The 23,312-nt window shown below is 47.0% G+C and overlaps 1 protein-coding gene across 1 annotated transcript; it reads right to left on the bottom strand.

Moving 5' to 3' along the window:
- Window positions 1–3,370: 3,370 nt before the first annotated feature.
- ATP1B4 (ATPase Na+/K+ transporting family member beta 4) lies at window positions 3,371–22,630 on the bottom strand (the record flags this gene model as incomplete). Its single annotated transcript, XM_082716538.1, has 8 exons — window positions 3,371–6,605; window positions 7,346–7,441; window positions 9,605–9,661; window positions 10,508–10,704; window positions 13,549–13,653; window positions 13,919–14,047; window positions 18,309–18,588; window positions 22,568–22,630. 8 exons carry the CDS (start codon window positions 22,628–22,630, stop codon window positions 6,444–6,446), a joined length of 1,089 nt encoding a protein of 362 aa, XP_082572664.1. The 3' UTR covers window positions 3,371–6,443.
- Window positions 22,631–23,312: the final 682 nt, after the last annotated feature.

The raw sequence follows: 23,312 nt of genomic DNA on the forward strand, positions 1-23,312 counted from the left end.
TGGACATTGAGTTATTTCCACTTTTTGGTTATTATGAATAATACTGCTATGAACATTCTTTTTTTTTTTAAAGATTTTATTTATTTATTTGACAGAGAGAGATCACAAGTATGCAGAGAGGCAGGCAGAGAGAGAGAGAGGAGGAAGCAGGCTCCCCGCGGAGCAGAGAGCCTGATGTGGGACTCAATCCCAGGACCCTGAGATCATGACCTGAGCCGAAGGCAGAGGCTTAACCCTCTGAGCCACCCAGGTGCCCTGCTATGAACATTCTAATACTAGCTTTTGGGTGGACATTTGTTTTCAGTGGTCTTTGGTGTGTATCTAGGAGTGGAATTTCTGGGTCATATGGTAAAATCTATGTTTAACCTTTTGAAGAACTGTTGAACTGTTTTTTCCAAAGTGCTTCACCATTTTACATTCACTCCAACAGTTTATGAGAGTTTTAATTTCTCCATATCCTCAACAACACTTGTTATTGTCCTTTCTTTTAATAGCTATTGTAGTGGATGTGAAATAGTCTCTTACTGTGGTTTTGATATGCACTTCCCTAATGACTAATAATGTTTAACATCTTTTCAAATGCTTATTAGTCATTTGTATAGCTTTTTAGGAGAAATACCTATTTAGACTCTTTGCATACTTTTGTATTTAAGAAACCATTGTTTAATCCGAGGTCACAAAGATTGATGTCTATATTTCTTCTAAGATTTTTATAATTTTAGCTCTTACATTTAGGTCTTTGATAGATTCAGGGTTAATTTTTGCATATGATGTGAGGTAAGGGTCCAAATTAACATTTTGGCATGTGGACTGTCCCAGCGCCATTTGTTGAAGAGACTATTCTTTGTTGAATAAATGTAGCACTAATTTCAAAAATCAACTGGCCATAGATGTATGGGTTTATTTTTGGACTCTCAGTTCTATTCCATTGTTCTATATGTCTGTCCTTACGACAGTAGCACACTGTTTTAATTTCTCTAGAGTTGTAGTAAGTTTTGAAATTGGGATGTATGAGTCTTCCAGATTTGTTCTTTTTCAAAATTATTTTGGCTTTCCCTGGGTCCCTTACATTTCCAAATTAATTTTGGATTAGCATGTCAATTTCTGGGGGGAAAAAGGAAGTTGGTTTTGAAAGGATTGCATTGAATATGTAGATCATTTGGAAAGTATTGCCATTTTAGCAATATTAATCTTCTAATCTATGAACATGGGTGTCTTTTCATTTAGCTCTTTTATTTCAATAATGCTTTGTTGTTTTCAGTGTACAAGTCTTGCATTTCGTTGTTACTCTTTTCCTAAGTATTTTATTTTTATGCAATTGTAAATGGAACTGTTTTGTTAATTTCTTTTTTTTAATTGTTCACTGCTATTGCATAGAAAGACAACTGATTTTTGTATATTGATCTTTTATCTTGCAATGTTGAATTTATTTATTAGCTGTAAGATAGTCTTTTAGTAGATTTCTTGGGAATATATTCCTATATACAAGACAATATCTTCAGCTGGAGGATTGGAGAGGGAAAAGATGTCACCCTTATCCTGATTCTCATTTATGAATATGTTTTTTTTTTAAAGATTTTATTTATTTATTTGACAGAGATCACAAGTAGGCAGAGAGGCAGGCAGAGAGAGAGGAGGAAGCAGGCTCCCTGCTGAGCAGAGAGCCTGACGTGGGGCTGGATCCGAGGACCTTGGGATAATGACCTGAGCCGAAGGCAGAGGCTTTAACCCACTGAGCCACCCAGACGCCCCTCATTTTTGAATATGTTTGTCCTTAATGGAAGACAAATACTTTTCTGACTCAAGTTAACTGTATTATGAAGGTTATATCGTTCTGTTCTGGAAAGAAAATGTCTTATGCAAGCCAGACATTTAATACAGAGTTGAATTATAGCATGTTTTTTGGTAAAGATAAAGCAGAATAAAATCAAGGTGGGTTCTTTCTTTCTTCACCCTCCCTCTCTTTCAAGTGAAAGATGTCAACAAAATGCTAGGATAGAGCGAAAGGACTGTTCTTTGGAGATCTTAATGTTAAAAATTTGAAAAGATTTTAGTTTAAAAGTTCAACTATCACCATAAATAGGTGTGGGATTACCTCCCCACACAATCACCTTGGGCTAGGTTAGACCTTCAATAAGGTCACCACTCTTCTCAAGGCAGTCAGTTGTACATGACTCAGTCCTTTTGGGTAGGGGGAGCCACTTCCTATGCCTGTCCCTTGAACTCTAGGGAAGGTAAGAGTTTAGCTTATACTAGCCTGAGTTATTGTGCTATTTTCTGTGGTTCCCTGCATCTACACATTTATAAGTAATCTCTTTGGGAAATAACCCCCCTTCCATTATCCCATTTTATCAGGTGTGCTATTTATTGTTGAAACCCTGATTGATGTTATGGCCATGCAGGATCCTGCACAGAACTACATCCTGGAGACTAAGGTGCCAGACTGAGAGCCTATCACATCCTTCTCAAACTTTTCACATCTTCCTATCAGCATTTCTTCCCTTCTAGCCTGCAACTAAAGAGCTTTGCGAAGTAAGCAGGGCTATTTAGCCTTTCAACTCCCCTTTCCTCACCCTTTGCCACCATCCATCCTCTCCTTTCTTCCCGCCACCACACACATCCAAACCTCTGTTTTTGGCCTATATAAAATCACAGTGTAAATCACACTCTGCATGACTTGGCTAAATTACTTTATCATGCTTGAGTATTTTAAGAGGAAATCAATAAGGAAAATGACTCTAACATAGAACTTAGATAGGGGTAATGTACTGGGATCACAGACTTCACTCCCCAATCAAACTATATAAGCCTTGTAGACCATGGGCCAGGGCAGCTTCCAAAGAAATAAGGGATTCCTACAGCAGCTTAGTCTCTGAGCCAAACAAGGGAGTGGAAATATTTCTGTCTTTAATTGCAATTACCATTAGAGATTTGCTCTGGGAGACCATTTGTGACCAGATGTGCCCTAAAGTCACTTAGCTAGGCTTTCATCAAGCAACTGCAGCTTCTCTTTGGATTTTTGTTCCTTTCCCCCACTTCAGAGTTTCTTTTGGTGTTCTTTTCCTACACAAACAAATGGAACAATTTATACCAGGACTCGATGAAGAAAGGAAGTTTGCTCTGACAAAGTAGTCTTCTGAGAAACCAGAGCATGGAGACTAAAAAGGAAAGATGCTCAGAAACGAAAAAACTTTTAGTTTCATCCTCCTGTGATTAAACCCCAAGAGTCAAAAAAAAAGTGGGAGGAAGAAGAAGAAAAAAGTTTTAAACTAATGGGCTGTCAATTGTCAGGTTTTCCACCCACATGGCTGTCCAGGATTCCTGTGGGAAAATCAGTGATACCGTCTAGAAAGAGGAAACCATACACCTCTTTTTAATTTCAATTTATTATTGTCAACAATTCCTCAATACAATAATAATGTTTTCTACATGAAGATTCTCAGCAAATAGATGCCTAAGAAAAGTTACTTTAAGGTAATGATTTCAGAGGGGTGAGAAATCATAACTCTAGCATGGACAAAACCACAAAGGCATTTGGAAGTAGTAATTCTCATTGACAATCAAGTAAAACCAAGTGCATTGCAACAGATGGTATACAAATCAAATCCCCGTATGAAATGGTATGGGGGAAGATTTAGACTAATCCACCGGAAGTTTATTGAACTGTTAGAATCCCAGTTTAGTGATAATTTCCAGTTCTGTGTGATAAAGTTATTTTTACATGTCCCATCTGACAACCCAAACCATCCTAGTACTATTCAATACTGCTCGGAAACTGTGGATACAATGGATTCCACTGAATGAGAAATACTGTAGGACAAAAGATTCATAATTCCTTGTCTGTGTAATAGTCAACGTATTTAACAGGATAATGTATTATGTATATAGCACCAGTAGTTGAGTTCCTGTGAAATGTTAACTATTCTAACTCAAATTTGACATATGTTTCAAAATGTTTGGGGTATCATCCGTTGATTTTTAAAAAGATGGTACTTCCTGGTAAGCAGCAGCTCAGAGTAGAAAGAGCACTGGACCTGGAGTCAGATGCAATGCAGGTTTTCTCTAAACACTCTAGTATCCTTTCCAGATCTAATGTTCTATTATCTTTTCCTACTGAATTTTGAGAGCTTGATTGTTTGAGGAAATCTTGAAATGGTTTTAAAGTTACCGTCTTCAGGTATTTTGCTCTTTCTTTTGAAAGATTAGTTTTGGAAATGGAATTTGGTAAGGAAGGGTTGGGAGGAGACAGTTTCATTTTCTTTTTGTATTTTCCACAGATATGCTGTTGAGTATCTTTTATCTTGTTAATAGAGGTCGGCTCCCCTCTACTCTGTTGAGGAGAGTTGGGAAACGGGAAGGAGAATCCAAAGAGCAGCGGCAGAGGTTTCTGCCACAAGCTAAAGAGAAAAACACTATCTGAGAGACTAGATCCGTGGGGCGTGTTTACATAACTGGCTCGAGTTCCCGAGATTAAATAGCTTAGAATTTCTTAAGAGCGTTCACTTAAGCAAATGCTGTTTTTGTTCTCAGATTTCCTTCTCCCCAACCCCACTTGTGTTGACATCTCCACATCGGTGTCTGACCAATAGGAATCACAAGCTTTAAGTTGAGAACATCTTGCTCTCCAATCTTGCTTCTCTCTTGGATTCTCAGTCTCGATCAACAATGTCACCATCGCACTGGTTCTAGCCAAGTTCAAAACCTCAGAGGCATTCCTGACTCCTCCTTCTCCCTCAGTGCCCATTCCCCAGTCTTGCCCTCTCCAACCCCCCCACTCTAGCTGCCAAAGTGCTCTTTCCAAAGTGCAAATATGATCACAGAGCTTCCCTGCTTTAAATACATGAAGGACTCCTTTTCACCTACTGGATTAAACTCGAAGTCCTCTTTCAGTACCTGTATACCCCTCTAGCCCAATCCCCTGCCACTCCCGGCCATTCCTCTGAGCCCCTTACACTCCAGCCACACGAACTGCTCCCAGTTACCCAAACACACGGTGGTCTTTCGTGATTATAATTTCGCATGTGAAATTTCCTCTGCTACTTTCTCAGCCTAAGTTAGGTACTTTTCCTCATGTTCCCATAGCATTTCCACATACTAGTCGTCGAACTCGTCACAACTTGTTCAGAGTTACTTCTTGGCTTGTTTGTCTTCACTACCAGATTGCCAGTTCCCCGTTTGGGGAGGAGATTCAGACTCTGGATGCTTTTCTAGGTGGCACCGAAGCGTTCTTTGGACCCCGAGACACCATGCAATTGGCTAATGCTCACTTTTTCTCCTTGTGCCAGCCCTCCCCCTGGTGGAGGTGTTAAGAAGCTGTGGACCGGTCTAGTGGCCGGGAGAAGACAAAGCAGCCTGGCTGACCCACAACCTGGATAAACACCTGCCTCGCATCGTTTTCTGGGCACATGAAGCACCGGAAATGGGCCTTGGGTTTGGGGGAAGCCCGGTGGGAGCTTTCTGTCTTACTGTGTATCAGTTGGTGGACCGTGATTTCAATCCCTAGAGCTGTAGCTGGGGCTCACCATGCCCCTCCCGGATGGTCTCAAAGGACATTTTATCACTGCCAAGCATAGGGCCCAAGAATAATTAGCGGGTGGAGATCTTCCTCGTTTTCTCCTTTGCCTGCAGCTGAGACAAACCTGTGTGCAGGAATGTCTGCCTTTGGATGATCACACCACAGAGCAAGGAATCAAATGCCAATCCCATTCACATGGTAAGTATTCGCCCCAGTTCCTATGGACCTCCCCTCCCCCCAAAAGTCATAGGAAAGGTGTTCATTTGTATTCCAGAACGATATCCAGTTAGCACTGCTTTCTGTCCCAGTTGAAGATAACCTAGTCTTCAAATCAGTATTATTTAGTTGCCCATTTGAGACAGCCAGTTCCTCAAGCACTCTTGGATATAGAGTTCTCTAGGTATGATAGCCCTAGGTGTATGCTGAGTTGGTCTGATTGGTGATTCCCAGGGAAGGAACTTGCCAGGTAGGTTAAGAAAAAATTAAAAAAAAAAAAAAAAAACAACAACCAGAAACAAACAAAAAGCTTATCAGCCTGGTTGGGAGGAATCTCACCTCTAAAAACAACAAAATTTTACAAAACACGATGAATTTAAAATCGTTATAGAAATTCTCCTTCATGGCCCTTGTGAATTTTATCAGATACTACGTTTACACTATGGTGAGACCTCTAGCAGCACGAATGGGTTTTAGTTTTAAGTAGGGGGAAAGGAAATTAAAATCATCTATTTGTTATCAGGAGAGACTACCTTTAAAAAATCAATCCCACAATGTCATTTTATACATATGTCAAAGGCAAGGAAAGATGATCTGCTGTCTTAGGTGTCCGTCTGGCTGTGTCCTGAGCGAAGAAAAAGAATTCAGGTCCTACCAGGGGTTCCATGAAATAAAATAGAAACAGAACTAGTGGGAGTGCCCCGCAAAGTTCTTAGGTTTCTATGTTCAGAGTAAAGATCACCCTACCCACAAAACGATCATTGATGACGTCATTTATGATGCCCTTGCCCTTCAGCTGGCACTGGACAGGCACCGCTTGGTTCTTCACCACATCTGTGAAGTGCATTGCCACCAGCGGGGAGGTGTAGTTAACCTGCAGGCAGAAGAACAATGACTTCTAAATGGGAGGGGCAGAGGCCGTGGGGGGTGGGTAACAGGATGCAAGGGAGCAAATACTCAGAGCAAAATGGGGTAACTCTCACCAGCGAACTGAGCAAATCCCAGTCACGAGTGTCTAAAGCAACTGATACGCTCTCTCTCTGCCCTGGTTCTGTGGGGGAAATGACACCTTTCTCCCCTAAGTCCCTGTCGGATGTCTGACTGTCCTCTGGGGAAAACCAGGTCTAACTCTGTGTGATAGGATTTTCTGGGTTATCAGACGACGAATGTAGCCAGAACTAGTGTCTTTAAAATGTCTATGCTCAAGGTGAAGCCCAGCCCTGTGACCCACCACCCCTGCCCCAAGGCTTCACCTGGAACAAACAGGCGGGTTTGATCATTTGGGTGTTGTGGAATGCAGTGACAGGGATCTTTCTGCTCCTGGTTCTGCCACTAATTAGCTCTCTGTGCTGGGCAAGTCACTTTCTCTCTCTGAACTTGAATTTCTCCATCTGTAAGCTGAAGGAGTTAGACCAGACCATATGTGAAATACCTTCAGATATGGAAAGGAGCGGTTGTAGTAGGAATTGGGAGAGGGAGCTCCTGGTCTTGGCCAGCCACTATTCACCCCACTGTTACTACATGCTGCTCCCTAATTCTCAGAGATTCTGGGCAGCCCTGCCTCTGTCTCTGAGCCCTTTTTGACAGCAAAGACTGAAAAGGATACAGGCTTACGTGAGTCAGTTTGCCATAGTAAGGGTAGTAGCGAAGGTCAAAAGAAGCCGACTCTGGGTAGTAATTGATGGATCGGATGTCATTTTCATCACCTCTCTGGAAGTAAAAGCAGGTATATGTGGGATGCTGGGTCCCCCAGGGAATTGAAGCCTGAGCTCGAGGGGCTTGTGCCCCTGGTAAATCATGATGTGACCCAGAAACAACTGTCCCAGGAAGACCCATGAAAGCAGAATGGGGCATAGCTTACCCCACACCTATAGCCAGAACATTTCCAGGGAGAGACTGTGCCTCGGTTTTCAGTTCAAAGAATACAGAATGGAAAGCCTGGACTGAGGAGACCGAACGTGCTCAATATAGTTCCATACTGGCTCCTAGGAGACCCAGATAGAAGGGTTCTAGGGGGTGGCCAGTAGTCGGTGCTGCTCTACCAAGAGGGTCTACCATGCCAGCCCCTCTCGAAAAAAAAAATAATCGTGGGCCTGGCAGCCAGTCTTGGATGCTGAGGCAGGCAGAAGTTAGAACATGCTGAGTAGATCCCACGCCATGACGCCTTGCACACCGGGGGCTCAGTTCCATGGGGCGGGAGACCCTGCGCGCTGGGATCTGCTGCCCAGGGACACGGCCTGCAGTGTGGCCCACCAAAACTCGTGTGTCTGACCATCTTCTCTGTAGTGCTTACTTACGGGAGGTGACCTCGGGAGGACAAGCAAGAGGGAACCAGTGCTGGAAAGATGAAAGAAGTCAGTCTACCCTCATCATGTCACATCAGGTAGGGGACTGACCATTCTGCCTAGGCATTAGGCTTGCCCTGTTTAGCAGAGATCTGAGGACTAATGAGGGACAAACAGAGCTCACTACCAGCAAATCACTCACTGGGGTCATGTGATTCCTTCTGTCAACATAGTATGATCGTTCAGAGTATACTCTAAGCTCCCCTTAATTTATCCTCGTGATTACCTTGTCCTGCTTGATTTCCACAGTGGGTGTGGATTTTGATTATTATAGAATGTATAATGACTCTTACTGTTTCTTGTTTTCTTTTTGAAAGACAGTTCTCAGCAAGGTTCTGTGCAAGCAGAAAGACGAATGGCTCTAGGGAGCTGTAAATAGGACTCGAGCCAACTAACATGCTAGTTTAAGACCGAGTCGGTCTTTATGATTTACTTACATATTCTTCTAGAAAGCCATGCAGTTCACGTCTGTGAGTAGTCTGGGGAATCAGTGCCACTAGTTTGTCGTCACACCGCATGTGTGTGTGTGTATTTACACAGACTCATGTCCATGTGAACAGAATGAATGTCCTTCCTACCTTGTTGGCGGGGCAAACCATGGCCTGACCTTTCATCACTCATCATCGTCAGTGTCCCCACTGCCCCTTTCATAGCAGCTGGAATACGTGAAGCCCCGACTTCAGAGATAGAGCCATAGTTATCTTGACGCCCCCAGCACCTAGCAAAGTACTCGGTAGAGCAAAAGTGACCAATAAATGCGTGCTGGGTAAATGCTACCTCTTGCGGCTTTCTGATCCACCACCATCGAGGCTGGAGTTTCGAGCTGTTTCTAGAACGGAGGATGGGGATTACCCGGCTTCAAGAACAGGAGCGAGACGGCTGGCCGGGGCTGGGGGCGCAGTGGATGCTGGGAAACTGGAGGGAGCTACTGCTTCCTGTTGGAGAAGCAAACCCAAGACCTAGGGCTTCTTCCTACAAAGGAGCTAATTGGTGGATGAGATAGGAGTTAATGGTCCCTCGAAGGACAGTTAATTAGCATATTAATGGACTTCTGTTTATACTTCCCTTGTAGTCATTTGTTATCCCAACACTCAGTGCCACTGGTCATTGCTGCAAAAAGTGAAATTCTGTTTGAAAAGCAGGGACTAATGACTCTAATAAAAGCTGTTTGTTTAGTTCAAAGAAACAAGTAATTAGAGCTAAAAGCAAAAGTGTAAACAGATTCCCAGTTAATGACAGGCGCACTGTCAGTCCTTGCTGTGGCCTTTAGCAGGGTCGTTCTTCAGCTTTCGCAGGTATAAACCGGCGTGGACACACACACCCGCACAACACACACAAACACACATGAATTGAATGCATTCTGGCAAGAGGGAGGCCAGAAGCTACCAAAGGGAGGCATAGTTAGGAAAAGCCTAGCCCTTTCCCTAACCTACAGCCAGTCATCCACGATGAAAACCTTAGGAGGGAAGAGCCATCTTTTTGCATAAAACAGATGGGCTAGCAGCACTTATTCAAAAAGGCACTTTACCTGAACTTTGCAGGACACCTTCACAGGATCCCCAAGCTCAGGACGAAAGCCTACAATCTATCAAAAGAAAACCAGAATGTTGTTGTTGTTGTTGTTTTTAAACATCAAAAACCAAAATGGATTGAACAGTAAAAATGGGGCTTTTCTAAACCCCCCTTAAACCACCCCTTCCTTAGGCATAAACAACCCATTAGCCCTCTCAGGAATGTTACAAAAGCCAACAACTAGGGGGGCCTGGGTGGTTCAGTGGGTTAAGCCTCTCCCTCTGGCTCAGGTCATGATCTGAGGGTCCTGGGATGGAGCCCCTCATCGGGCTCCCTGCTCAGTGGGGAGCCTGCTTCTGCCTCTCCCACTGCTGCTCCCCCTGCTTGTACTCTCTCTGTCAAATAAAAAATAATTTTTTTAAAAGGCAAAAATATCTCCAGAGTTGTGCAGCTCAGCTTACCCCTTGTATTTGTGCCTGATGGTCATACAAAGGTAACTGCAGCAGGAGAACCCTGAAGATAGAAAGAACTTTCCGGTTTTAAGAGCCATGTGCCTGGTAAGGCTCTACCACACCTAAGGCATGGCAGGAGAGGAGGAAAGTGTATCTCTTATGATAGAAGAATTGTCCCTCCCCCATCGTGTCAGTCCCCTGTTCCAAACAGCTCAGGACCTCATTACTGACAGAGGGCATCAAAGGGCAGGTTAGGGGCAGGAGACAAGAGCGGAAATAGGAAGTAATCAGGGAGAAAAGGGGATTATTGTTTGATAGGTTTGTCCAGTTGTTTGTATTACTGACGCTGTCAGTAAAAGTGGCCAGACTTGCAGTGTGCCGAGACAGAGCCCACGAGAAACAGAGGGGCCGGAGCCCCTACCCAGCTCCTCTACTTATTATCACAGGAGTATCAAGGGCCAATATACCCGGTTCATCTTTAGAAGGATGCAAGGCTGTCCAGTAGAGTAGCCAAAAGTAGGGTCTTCCAAGCCAGAGCAGTTCTTCAGGAAGGAGCGCTTAAACTGGCAGGCCTTCTTGTCTTCCTCCTCATCGCCATCTTGGATGAAGTACTGCCCCGGGGGACAATCTACATTCATCTCCTCTTGGAGACTGTCATTGTAACCTAAAGCACGTGTGGGGGCAGCAAAGGGGGAGCATGTTAGACAGGTGCTACAGGGGAGGGCCACATTTTCAGGAGCCTCCTCCCTAGTTTCCTTTCTGCAACTTGCTGGTGCTCCTCTGAGAGCCCACTCAGCCTGGCCTAGGCTCTGTGACCCAAGGACCCTTGGGCGTCGGTGCCCAAGATCCCCCGGCAGCATCTCTCCCGGAAGCCTTTCAGGCTCGTTCCCTTGGCCCACTTTGATGGCGTCTCCTTCCCTACGAACTTTGGAATATCTATATTTGGGTCATGTGTTGGTCACTGTATAGCTTCCATTTTCCATTATTTCTTTTCAGATACAAGAAAATGAAAAGTGTGTGTTGTGGGACAGGAGGGAGGGAGAGGAGGAAGAGAGGGAGGAAAGGGAGATAAACTAGCTTCTCATCCCTTACGGACAGAAGTTAGCACCACAGAATAGAACTTAGGTTGAAAGACAGAAACCAGTGACAAGCTGTAGGGTCCCCCCCGAGAAAGTGAGAGGGTGAGATCTTGTCTACCAAGACTCGAGGCACTCAGGGTTTGTGTCCCTTTACATCGGAAGGAATGGAGCATGAGTCCAAGGCATACTTATCAAGGAGAAAGGGGCTGTCTGTGAGCTCACTCTTTGGACTACCAGATGCCTCGGACTGGGCTTTGAAAATGACTGCATTATTTTCAGTTTGGCTTTAAATGACGGAGTCCAGTTTGTCTTGTTAGGTCTAGTCTCCATGCACTCATGTTCCCAGTAGCTCAGTTTTTCAGAGGAGACTGTGCACCTATGATCTGCTGGTGGTAAAACTCCAAATGTACTGCTGGGTTGTAATCTGGACAGGTTGTCACTCGGGTTTAGTATTGTTAAGGAGCAACTGGAAATTTTAAATCTATTCCAATTACCGTTAAGCCTTTATTTTTCCTTTGACAAAGCTACATTCGATTCAAGGTTTCTTTTTAATCTTTTTTTTTTTTTTTTAGAACAAGAACTATGTTCAAATGTTAAGTTTCTAAATAGAAGCTCTAATCACGTGCTCATTGTTTCTCTTGAGGTAGTTCCATTAAAAATAATGTGACATGGGCATGACCCTTATTGCAAAATCGCAGTCCTCGTGGGAATGAAATTGATACTCTGAGATGTCTATTTCAGAGATGTGTTCCTTTTAAATAGGGCATGTTATCTACACTTAGGAACTAAAAACCCGATGCTTTCCCTAATGTTCACCATCTCTGTCATCAGGTCAGAATTGGTATTTCTCTATCTACTAGCTTTTCAGGGGATTTCCTCAGCAGAGAGTCTGACAACACACTTGCAACAGCTCACAAACAGTTTGAAAGAAGAGAAGATATTGTGCTGGCCATTGATGCCCAAAATGTTTTGGGTTTTGTTTGTTTTGAGTTCGAAAAACTACGTGGACCCAGAAAGGACCCAGCCTCCATTATTTTACAGATGAGGAATCTGAAACTCAGACTTCCCCAAAATGATACTGAGCATGACTGATACAGAGCTGAGATTCTAACTCCAGGTCATATGGCAGCAGCAAAGAATTACGAGAAGTAGTATTTCTCAAGCTTTAAAGTTTATACAGATCACCTGCGGATCTTGTTCAAGTGCCGATCCTGATTCCACAGGTCTGGGGTGGGACCAGAGAGCCCGCCCTTCTAACAAACTCCCAGGGGATGCTGATGCTGCGGGTCCTGGATCACACTTCCCATGGCCAGTGTGTCACAACCATGGATGTGGGTTTAAACACTGATTCGGCTGCTGGGAGACTTCTATCACATTACTTCCCCTTTCTGAGCCTCAGTTGCCCCATTTGGAGAATGGAGATGGTAGATTCTTTATGTAGCCCCAACACGGGGCTTGAACTCACAATCCTAAGATCAAGACTGGACCAGAGATCAGGGGTTGGACACTTGGCCGATGACTAAGCCATGCAGGTGCCCCGCCAGTCGCTTCTATGGAGGGTTAAAGTTAAATGAGAAGACTTACGCATTTACGTAACACTTACAGTCACATAAAATATTGTTCTCGTTCAGTGCATATTCTACTGCTCTCCACCCCTCCATTTCAGCCAGGCAGGGACAACCAAAGCAATCAAACTGGCTTTTTTTCCGAAAATAATTTATGCAACCCACTGGGGCTTTAGAACCTTCATGCTCTGTGTCGGACCTTAACCAAAGAGCTACCTCCGTTTTGAGTCCATGGAAGGGCTTCTCAAAAAGCCACTTGTCGGTCCCTGGAAGTGTATCCAATGACACTATAGAGATGGGCGTCTTGCAAACATTTGCTATCAAAATGTTGGCGTGACTGTCACCCAGAGATTCTTCCTCTAACTCCCTGCTGGGATGTTAATTAAATCAAGACCCTTGCCCTCTTCCTTCAAGATGGCCCATCTCCAAGAAAGGAATTCTCTTACCTTGAGAAAGTATAGGAGGCAGGACTCTTCCCATTCTGGAGAACACTCTTCTTTTCTCACCACTACCCACCCCCTGGAATGATCTTTTATAAATGGTCATTATTGAGCCATCTGGATGTGCTCAGGACATAACTAGGTGCCCTAGAATGTTTAAGAAAAGAAAACAAGTTCTCTGCCTCAATGAACTTAACATCTTGCTGGAGACTTGCCTTCTATGCTTTCAAGACAACATACAATCACAAACCAGACAGTCTTGATTGTACATACGGCTGCTGAGGGGGATGCGAGGTAAGGAGAGACCGGGATGGGCTGGGGTTAGTAAGAGTGGGACTTCCAGTGAATTGTGAATTTTGAATCCCCCACCCCCACCCCACCGCTTCTCCACAGAGATTGCGCCCATTCAGAGGAACTTACTTACCCTGGAGAAAGCCATTTAGGCTAATGACATAATGCTGCCAAGTGTCAGGTTCAGAAACGTTGAAGTTGAAGTTAAGGCTATGGGCGAAGGGTCTAATCATAACTCCTGGCAACAAAAACAGGTCTTGGATATATTAACCCGTTCTTGGGGATAAGTTTTTTGTATTGATTCCCATGAAACCATTACCCCCCTCCCAGGCAATCAAAATAAAAAGGACCATAATTTGCCAAGTACCATTTTACTTTTACTCTTAATAATTGAATCCCCAAGTCATTACCGGGAAGAGCCAAAGTTAATTGAGGCTGAACATGCTGTACAAGCAGATTTCTGTCCAGCGAGTTCGGACAGCAAAGGGCATCTGGGCACTCACCAGGAGGCTTCACCCTCTCGGTGAAGGTCGGCATGTAAGGACTGATGGTCAGAAATAGCGTGTACATGCAGAGAGTGACCACAGCAGCCAGGGAGGCATAGAAGAAGAAGTAAATGACTAAAATCAGGCCTGCAGAAGGATCAGAGATGAGAGTGGTCAGTGCTTGCCAACAAGCCCTCCTGCCTCCTTGCTTGAACACATGAGCCAGAACAACCCAGCAGGTGCGACGTTTCTTATTTATCTGTTTATTTTTTCCACCTTCCCCAGATTGAGTATGTCCTTGCTTATTCAGATCTCACCAATCTGGAATTCATGAGAATTGTGTCGGAGGTCTGATCGCCGTGTACCTTTACAGCATCTCCGACGGAAGGGCTTGTTGAGCCGATGAGGGCCATGAGCAAGATTACGGGGGAGTGGAGTTGAAAGTACAGCAGAGGGCAAATTGCTTGGGAGTCCTCATTAAAGCAGGTGCCCTGAAGAGTCCTACCAGCTTGGCTCCAGTGATTATATGTATTTGCAAGTGATGAAAACAGCGTTTCTTTTCACATAGCCTATAATTCAAACTTTTGATTAATTTCTGCCGGACTTGCTTCTACTCTAATCAAGGCAAAGTGAGGCCTCACCCTACTTATTTCCAATCTTATTCATCTTCAGCAAAAGTTTAAGTGGCTCTGCTTTTCCAAAAGAACACGTGACGAGGAAGGAAGGGGGAAGAGCGTGTGCTTCATTCACATCGACATGTGCTCTACCCGTGAGCTAGGGCAAGTTCCAAAATCTCTCCGTGCCCCTAATTCCTCACAGGGAGAATGGAAACAAGTTTAGCTGCTCACCTCATATACTGATCTACAGCCCTAAAAATATCTAAAACTCCACTTCTCCTCGAGTCCTGCTGGCCTCTCTGGGCGTCAATTTCCTCATCTGTCCTGGGAGGTCAATGATAGGACTTCCTTCTTGGCGTGGGACGATACATTTAAATAGCAGGGCCCAGAGCCTGGCAGATACCAAGTGCTCTTTACAAACATGGTTGGTCCCCACCATCGTCATTATTCATATGTGTGTTGCTGTGGGACCAGAAACACGGCCGTGTGAGTCCCTCATCCACTGGCTATTTTGGGATTAGGTTTGCCCCAGGATGAGGCAGCACCGAGCGAGGTGAATGAGCACGAGATGGCTGCTGAGAAGTTCTTTTCAAGTCCTCCTTGGGGCCTTCTCAGGCAACAGTGTCTGGCTCTGCTCACAGCAGCAACATGATGTCAGAACGACAGATTGGAACTGACTCACAAACCAGAAACCGGAACAAACCGCATAACTCTGCTGTACCCAAAACTGAATCCAAATATTAATTTTTAAATTGAACCATGAACCAAATAAAATGAGCCAGAAAGGGGTGGGGTGGGTAGGAGCAGAGGAAGGGGGAAGAAAGCTCCGCAGGCATCCCACTGGAAATGGAACCTTGATGTTTTCTAAGGTAAACTGAGGCAGGACTGGAGCCGGAACACAGCAATTCGGCTGGAAGCCCTGGAGAAGGAACAGCAGCACCCGTGCACCGGTGGTACTTGGTGCCTCCTCCCGCTTTCCTCTACCCGCACCCCCAGCCCCGGAAAGGGAGCCATGGCCGGAGCCGTCCTGGCGGACGAGAAGACTCAGTCTCATGGATGAAAGGAAAGCAATGGATATAGGTACGCTCCCTTGGAGATGCCTTCTGCCCTGCCTAGGATGTGTGGCTAGGAATTGCAGAGGGGGGAACGGCACTAGTGGTGAGTCCCCTGAGCCTCACCCCTTAGCCCTGAAGTCTGTGATGGGCTAACACAGCTGCCCACCCCCCATCCCCACCGAGGAAGACCAAGCTCCATACCTACATCAGAACCCTTTGATCCCTCCAGCTTTTTCTTCCCTGGATGTCCAGGTTTTCCCTGCGCTACTCCTCTAGGTAGTGCAGGTGTCTCTTCTGATTGCCTTACCCAAGCCTGGCTAGACCTGGGTATCTTGGATAGACATGGGTAAGGACCCATGATCTAGATTCTTTATTCCTCCCACCAGAACATCCCATCAGGTGCTGAGACCGTACCCGTCAGGGCCTTGCTCATCACTATACTTCGTGAGGAGAATGTGGTGTTCCAGCAAGAGGGTGAACCCCAGTGTTCGTCTGACCTGGGCTTGAATCCCAGTGCTGCCGCTTCATAACTGTGTGACTTTAGATAAGTTACTTACCCTCTCTAAGCCTCAGTTTCTGCATCTGTAAAATGGGGATAATAATATTACTACCTCATATGGTTCTTGTCAGTATCCAATAAAATAACAAATAGTTCCTAAAAATAGAAGTTGCCCCACTACCAAAGGAAAGACCCAGACTATAACCATAGGCTGGGCGAATATGTGCAGGCTGAGACAGGAGGTTAGTAACTGCTCAAGTGGGCACCTAGTTTTCAAGCAAGAGGGCAGCAAAACATGTGCTTGGTGGCCTAGGCATTACCATCACCATGTGCCGCCTGCCCAGGCAAAGCCCAACAGCAGAAGCCCGAGTTGCTGGACCCTCTTCACACCTGCCATCAAAGGCCCAGATACAGCCTACCATGGGGTGTCCCCACTGCCGTGTCTTCCCTGGGCACCTGAACATTTCTCCCCCATCACTCTTTTTGGCCCATGGATTATTCTCCATGGGACCAACTTGCCTCAGCTCCTCGGGTAAAGTTCCAGGGACCGGCCGTTTAGGGGTTAAAGTACAGCTCCCTCTCCCAGAAGCGCACTTGCATTTCACAAGGCCTGTGTTCCCAGTCTTCTTTAGGCAAGGGAGAAACAGCTGTGCCCCCTTTGGAGCCCCAGTGAGCGTCCGCATTTGTCTGCAGCTTCCAGAACGTTGGAATGTTCCTTGAATGGTACATTTGTTCCAGTTGAGGGTTTGAGGGACCGGCAGGGGTGGGGCTGGGAACTAAGGAAGGGTGAAGGGAGGTGGGCGTTGCTTAGAGCCCCACACCTGCTATTCCTAATTCCAGGAAGGAGGCCTGGCCCTTTCACCCTGACGGAGCTGAATTAGAAACCTAAACTGGGCGGGGGGGGGGGGGGAGAAAATTCTCAGCCAAAAGGGCCTTTAGCAGGCATGATGGTCAACTTCAGCAACCGAGACCTCGGACACTGGGGGACTCTGATTTCACCCGTCCAGTCATCTATTTTGTTCTGCTGTGGGTTAACTGAGTGCCAAGCCAGCAGCTGCTCTTTTTCTGGGCCGTGTGGAGAGTGTGGCAAGTGTGAATTTTATCACAGGCTAAATCTCTTAAGGAGAAGGCTCAGCGTGAATAGTTCAAGAGGTGAGTAGGACCCTGAGAGAGGGGTGCTGGAGAGGTTGTGAAGCCGAAACGCTGGCTAAGGAATGCCCTTCTGCCATCGATCGAGCACGATGCGGCCTCGGCCGTAATCACCAGAAATGACCTCTTTAAACAGAATTTCTCTGTGTGCCCCCCTGAGAGCCTGAAACACCCGCAAGCCGGGAACAAGGGCGCGCCTCCTGGCTTTCCTTTTCTGACATTCCCGGGGGAACCGATGGGATTTTATCAACCCGCCGCCAAATTAGCAGGGACTGCGGTCCCACAGCCCTGCAGCAGTCTCCTGCATAGTACCTTTGAACCTTGAACAGTGTGGGACTGAGGGGCACCGACCCCCGTGCGGTCAGAAATCTATCTAACTCTTGACTCCCCCAACATAACTCCCAGCAGCCTACAGCCTACCATTGACCAGAAGTCTTACCCGTGACAGGAAGTGTCAATTCACGCGTGTTTGGTACATTCCATGTGGGATGTACTGTCTGCTTACCATAAAGTAAGCCACGGAAGAGGCGGCCTTGTGCGAGAGGAGATACATTTAGAGCACTACGCTGTGTTTGTGGGGAAAACACTGCACAGCAGTGCCCTTCAAACCTGTGTTGTTCAAGAGGCAACTGTGCTTTCAAGTTTACAACTGAAGCATCCAAAATGAGCCTCAGGCTGATCCTGTGGGAGAGACAAGGTAGGGATTGTTTCCCTCATTTGGCAGGTGAGGAAAACCAAGGCTCAGAGAGGGTAAAGGATGAGCCCGAGGTCACACAGATAGAAAGCGATGGGGCTGGGACTTAAACAAACAAAATCTGGGCTTTTCCCACTCATTCTTACTGACCCTTTGCATCGCAAATGAAGTTGAGCCCAGCGGCTTTCAGCTCCACCATCCAATGTGTTTACCTACTTGGTTTCTTCCGATGGGATCTGCCCCCAGTGCAGGCATTTCCCTAGGCATCGAGCCCTTCACATGAGATCTGAGAGAAGTGTGCAGACAAGCCCATCCAATGTATGGTAAAGGGGTCCTGGACACCAAGCCAAAAGCAAAGGACACCGACTGGGGCATTGGGACAACTGGGACTTACTCCAACTCTGACCTGTTCGGGCCAGAGACATCCTTTTCTCCGGATCCCACAGGTATTCGTTCACGATCTGCCATCTCTGCCACCAGGCATTGCCTGCTGGCTGACCCTGACCCTTTTCCTCCGCCTTCGCCTCCTCTTCCTCCTCCTCCTCTTCTTCCTCCTCCTCCTCCTCTTCCTCCTCCTCCTCCTCCAGATCGGGTACCACCGTCACCCGAGCTTCTTCTTCAGCTTCTTCTTCTTCATCTGCTAAGTAGTTCTGGTTCACTTCATCCTGATCGTCCTGGAAGGGTGACAAAACACAGTCCCCTTTTTGAAAAAAAAAAAAAAATTCCCCAGGGCGCATCCCACCAGCCAAAAGGAATGGAAGACGATTCGTATTTGGAGAAGTCTCCCCGGACATACACCCGTGGTTACAAGAAGCACATGTTCCCTCTCTCTGCTCTTTTGGAGGAAATATCCTTTCTTTGACCCATTTTGACCCAATATTCTTTCCACAGAGGTGTAAGTTCTAGTCTCAGCTGCAGGCCCTTGGGTTCTTCCCTCAGGGCTCTGCTTCTGTCTCTCCTCTGTCCTGGGCCCTTGGCCTCACTTTGTCTGGCCTGTCAGGGCGGAGCCGAGCTGGACACCAAGGACAGAGTCATTTTAGACACTTGAGTCCACCACGGCAAATTCTAAGGCCAGGTCAGCTTTATTGTCGGTCCCACACGCTTGTGGGCGCTCAACTTGACCATCCCGCATTGCACCTGAAAATAGCCTCTGACAGACAGCAGGACGAGGCCAGCGGCTGGACCCCTCCTCAAAACTTAGACTCCCACCCGAGCAAAAACAAAACACAGGAGTCTGTTTGCTGCTTCTCTGACTGCTGCGTGAGCTGGCACCTCTTCCTGCCTTCAGCTGGTCGAACAGACTCCCTGAGGTCTGGAACCTCAACTGCTACTTCCCTCGTCTCCCCGCTCCCCACCCAACCCCATACCCTAGGCAAGAATCTGGGCACGTCGTGAGTGCTCAGCACATATCTGTTGATTGACTGATTGCAGTTATTGAGATCCGAAACTGTAATCTTCTCTGAGTGGTTCTAAGAAAATTAAACCAAAAAAAGAGAAACCCAGACTTCACCGACGGGATTTCGAATGCCTCTCGGCCACAGGCAGGAGAGTTGGATCTTTGCTCTTTGGGGGTCTGCCAAGGCTCCCTGCAGCGGCAGAAAATGAGGCCACCCTCCCTTCTCTCTGCTGTCCAAATCTGAAGGGTGGCGGGGCCTGTGCACCTGTTGGGGTTGGATGTGTCAAATGATAGAGACCAGGGGCTCCGTGCTGCCCCCTCCCTGCCTGATTCCTCAAAGGCCATTTAGAGGACACTCAGCTAAAAATGCTGCCATTAGTGGGGGGCGGGGGTGCGGGGGCTCAGAAAATTGGATTGCTCAGAATCAGTAAAAATGACCCAGAATGACAAGACTCTGCTCTCAGCGTTCAGTCTGCCCCGTGCCATTCGGCTGCGGATCAGAAGCAATCCTGAACGGCTCTCGAGTCTGTTCCAATATAGAACTTTCTATCACACACCACATTAGAACTGACAGGGACCCTGAAGATTCCCTTGTCCATCGGAGGCCCAGAGAGGGGGCAGGACGCAGCTGCAGCCACACAGAGAGTTCGTGATCAAGTCAACAGAACCTGTGTTTCCCGTTACCCGGGGCAGTGACGTTTCTCCCCTGGCACCCTGAGCTCAAGCACCTAGACATCGCTAACAGATTGGGGCCACCACTGGTGGGGGGGTGGTCAGAGTCCGTGTTCCCAAGGGATTGTAGGTGCTCATAATCAAGGATTTCTGACTCTGATGCGGACTCATGGTGCAAGGCTCAGGAGGAGAGCCTCCATCCGCTCAGTGTTGAATGGACTAATAATTGCTCTTAAATCTCTTTCCCTCGTGTGCAGACGTGTGTACACATTTGACCTCCCCAACTACATTCTGAGCACTCAAGGGGCAGAGTGGGTATTTTTTCCAACTCCTTGGTGTCCCTCCACCCATGTGGGGCCCACGGCTCGGGAGCCAGTGGGGACTGAACGAGTGCCAGTGATAACTACTGGGCTTAAAACCTGAGCCAGACTCTGGGAAAATTGCTCTCCCAGAGCTCATCGTCTTAACCCCAGCAGCCTTGTGGACTGTGCTGTGTAGTCCTCATGGCCTGGGAAGAATCCACCGCAACCGGGAATCTCAGAGAATTTAGGTGGAACGATTCACTGCGGGGGGATTTAGTGTCCCCTTTATATTTTCTGGACAGCTTCCTTTTCTTTCCCTCTTGTGCGAGGGCCTGCTGTCCACCTCTGCTCCACGGAGCAGACAGCTGGCCTGGGCCTCCGCCTGATCTTATTTGTAGATATGAGCTTTCATGATAATCCCATTAAAGATGGCTTGTCATTAAAGCTTTACCCTCCCGGGAAGAATTAACCTTCTCTGAGCTAATTTCCCCACGGCTCTCACACTGCCTGAGTTTCAGGAACCTCAAATATTCTTTTTGCTCTCCTCTGCTTCCCTGTGTTAGGAGAACCTCCCATTATGCAAGGGAGGCACTTTTGGGCAACTAACTATTTAACAGAATCCTGTCAGGACTCTGGGAGTGAGAGGGTCTGTGTTTGCCCGCTGCCTGAAGTGGCCGTGCCCTCCTGTGGCAGCATGTGTGAACGTGCTGGACTATAGTAGTGGGTGTGTGCTCGGGCCATCGTGTTGCCCTAAAAGGGGAGAGTCTGAAGGGCAGAGGGTAGCTCCATTTTGAGCACTCTAAATATACAAACATATAAACATATAAACAAACAGTATGACCCAAAGGAAAAATTTGTGCCCTGCATTGAGTAACACCCTGTAAACATTTGAATAGTTGGTTAACTTCAAAGAGAAATTGGCATACGATTACTGCATTAAATAGTTTCTTTTTAGATTTGATCAAGTAGTCCCTCTACAGGGCAAGATCCCCCGGTGCATTTAAAAATCAAGCATTTCCTATAAAGAGCAGACCCTCGGATGCGCTTGACAACTAATCGAACGGATACATAACGCTTTAGCAACAGTACGTAGAGAAGAAGCCAAGGAAGGAAGTGTTGTAGGTGCCCTACAGGCTCTGGCTGCTCCGAAAGCTGGGAGGGACTCTGGAAATGGGAAAAGAAAGATTCTACGTGGTGTGGCTGAGAAGGGAAGCCCTCTGTAGGCTGATACGGGGTTGGAGGGGTTCGTGTTTTCCTCTGTTGACTCCTTGGTTATATAAGCAGCCATTTCCAAAGAAAAGTGGATTTAAGCTTTGTTTCCTCCCGGGGCTCAGATCACAGCCCTCTCTGGTGGAGATTTCAGACTACACTCCCCACAACCCCCCCCCCCAGAAAAAAAGTACTGTGTGTGGCATATATTAACAATTTCGAGCAAAGTAAATGCAAGGATACGGTGGGTTCAGAGACCTCTGCGGTGCATCCTGGAGATAAACAGCGACAGCAGAGATTCGTGTGTGTGCCTGTGTGTGAGTGTGTGTGCCCGTGTGTGTGTGTGTGTGTGTGTGTGTGTGTGTGTGCTGGGCAGGGTGGGGTGGCAGGCGGGCTGGCGGCAGGTGGGGGAGAGACAGAGGACTAGGGAGTTGCCTACCGCATGTCTAATAGAGCCGGAGATTAAAAGTGAGGAAACTTGCAAGTCACTCCGCTGCTGCTCGGAGCCCCAGCAGCCTCCTTTACATAATGAGGGGTTCTGGAGAGATGATGTCTAAGATTACTCCCAGCTTCTATCTACGGTTCTCTGATTTTAGCAAGAGAGTTTGGAATTTCTGCTTTAGAAAAAGAGCAGCTGGGTTCCTAAGACTCTCCCACCCCAGGGGACTGAGGCAGCTGGGTGGGCAGTGTGTTTCGCTTCCTCTTCCCCTTCCTCTCTCTCCTGGCTAAAATTTCCTGCTAACGGACCAAAACCTCTACTCCCAGATTCCAAAAGCTCTATTTGTTTAAATTCCAGACGCCTCCCCCCCAATTTTAGAAGGTCCCTATTCTTTGGCATCTTCCCCTCCCCTTGTCTTTTGTTCCCCCAGGAAGAGGGACTTCCTCCTTCAGTGCAGCAGTTTAGGGCACAATGGGGTGCCAGGAGTCACTGCTCCATCTTGAAGTTATAGGCTTCCTTAAACCTCGCCGTTCCTGCCCATGCTGAGGAGAAGCAGCCGAAAGCCAAGATCTACGCAACCCCCAGCCCACCCCCCTCAAAAGGGATGGCAAAGCATTCTGCTCCCCAGGACTCACAAGTCTGGAGCGGTAACCGTACGGAGAGGCCGGAGCCCTTCTGGACCGGAGCTGCCTTCTCATGGCTGTTCCGTGGGCAAAGACGAGGCAGAGGCAGGCAAGGGGGTGAGAGTTCTGGAGTTTCCACTGGTACAGGAGACACTGGTTGCTGGGGACACTTGGCGCCTAGTAAAAGTGAACCCTCCTGGCATGAGCCCTTCCCCAAAATAATCTAACATGCCCCTCTCTCATTGGTTGGCCCATTCCCTGAATCAAAGGAAAGCCCTTATGGAAAAGCAAGCTCATCATCACAGGGAGGGGGGAGATATTCTGGGTCACGAGGAGGAGCGACTCACCGCCCCCCTCACCTCACGTCTCTACCACCCGAGCTACTATGGGCCCAATGGAAACCTTAAGTCGTGTTCTTCTCAATCGAGAGCTGAGTAGCAGCGTGTGCAGGAGGTGGGGCGTGGGTGGGAGCTAGGGGTGAGGGGACATGGCCAAGAATAACTTTTCTTTTTTCATAAGACTGATCTCATGCAAAAGGATCTAGGGTGTCAGGAAAGATTCCCTTTGCTCTCCCCATCCCCCCCACACCAAGCCACCTACAATATTCCTTATTTGTGTCAACCCATGAGCCCCTTGACATGTGGATTATGCATTCTGATTTTAGAAGCCAGATTCCTGCTTTACCCCTCCCCTCCCCAGCAAGGGTCTTGGACATAAAGAAGCCTTTTTCTAGCCCGCATGTCACAATGGTCCCATC

Source organism: Mustela nivalis (genome assembly GCF_964662115.1).
Source record: "Mustela nivalis genome assembly, chromosome: X".
NCBI classification, from domain to species: domain Eukaryota; kingdom Metazoa; phylum Chordata; class Mammalia; order Carnivora; family Mustelidae; genus Mustela; species Mustela nivalis.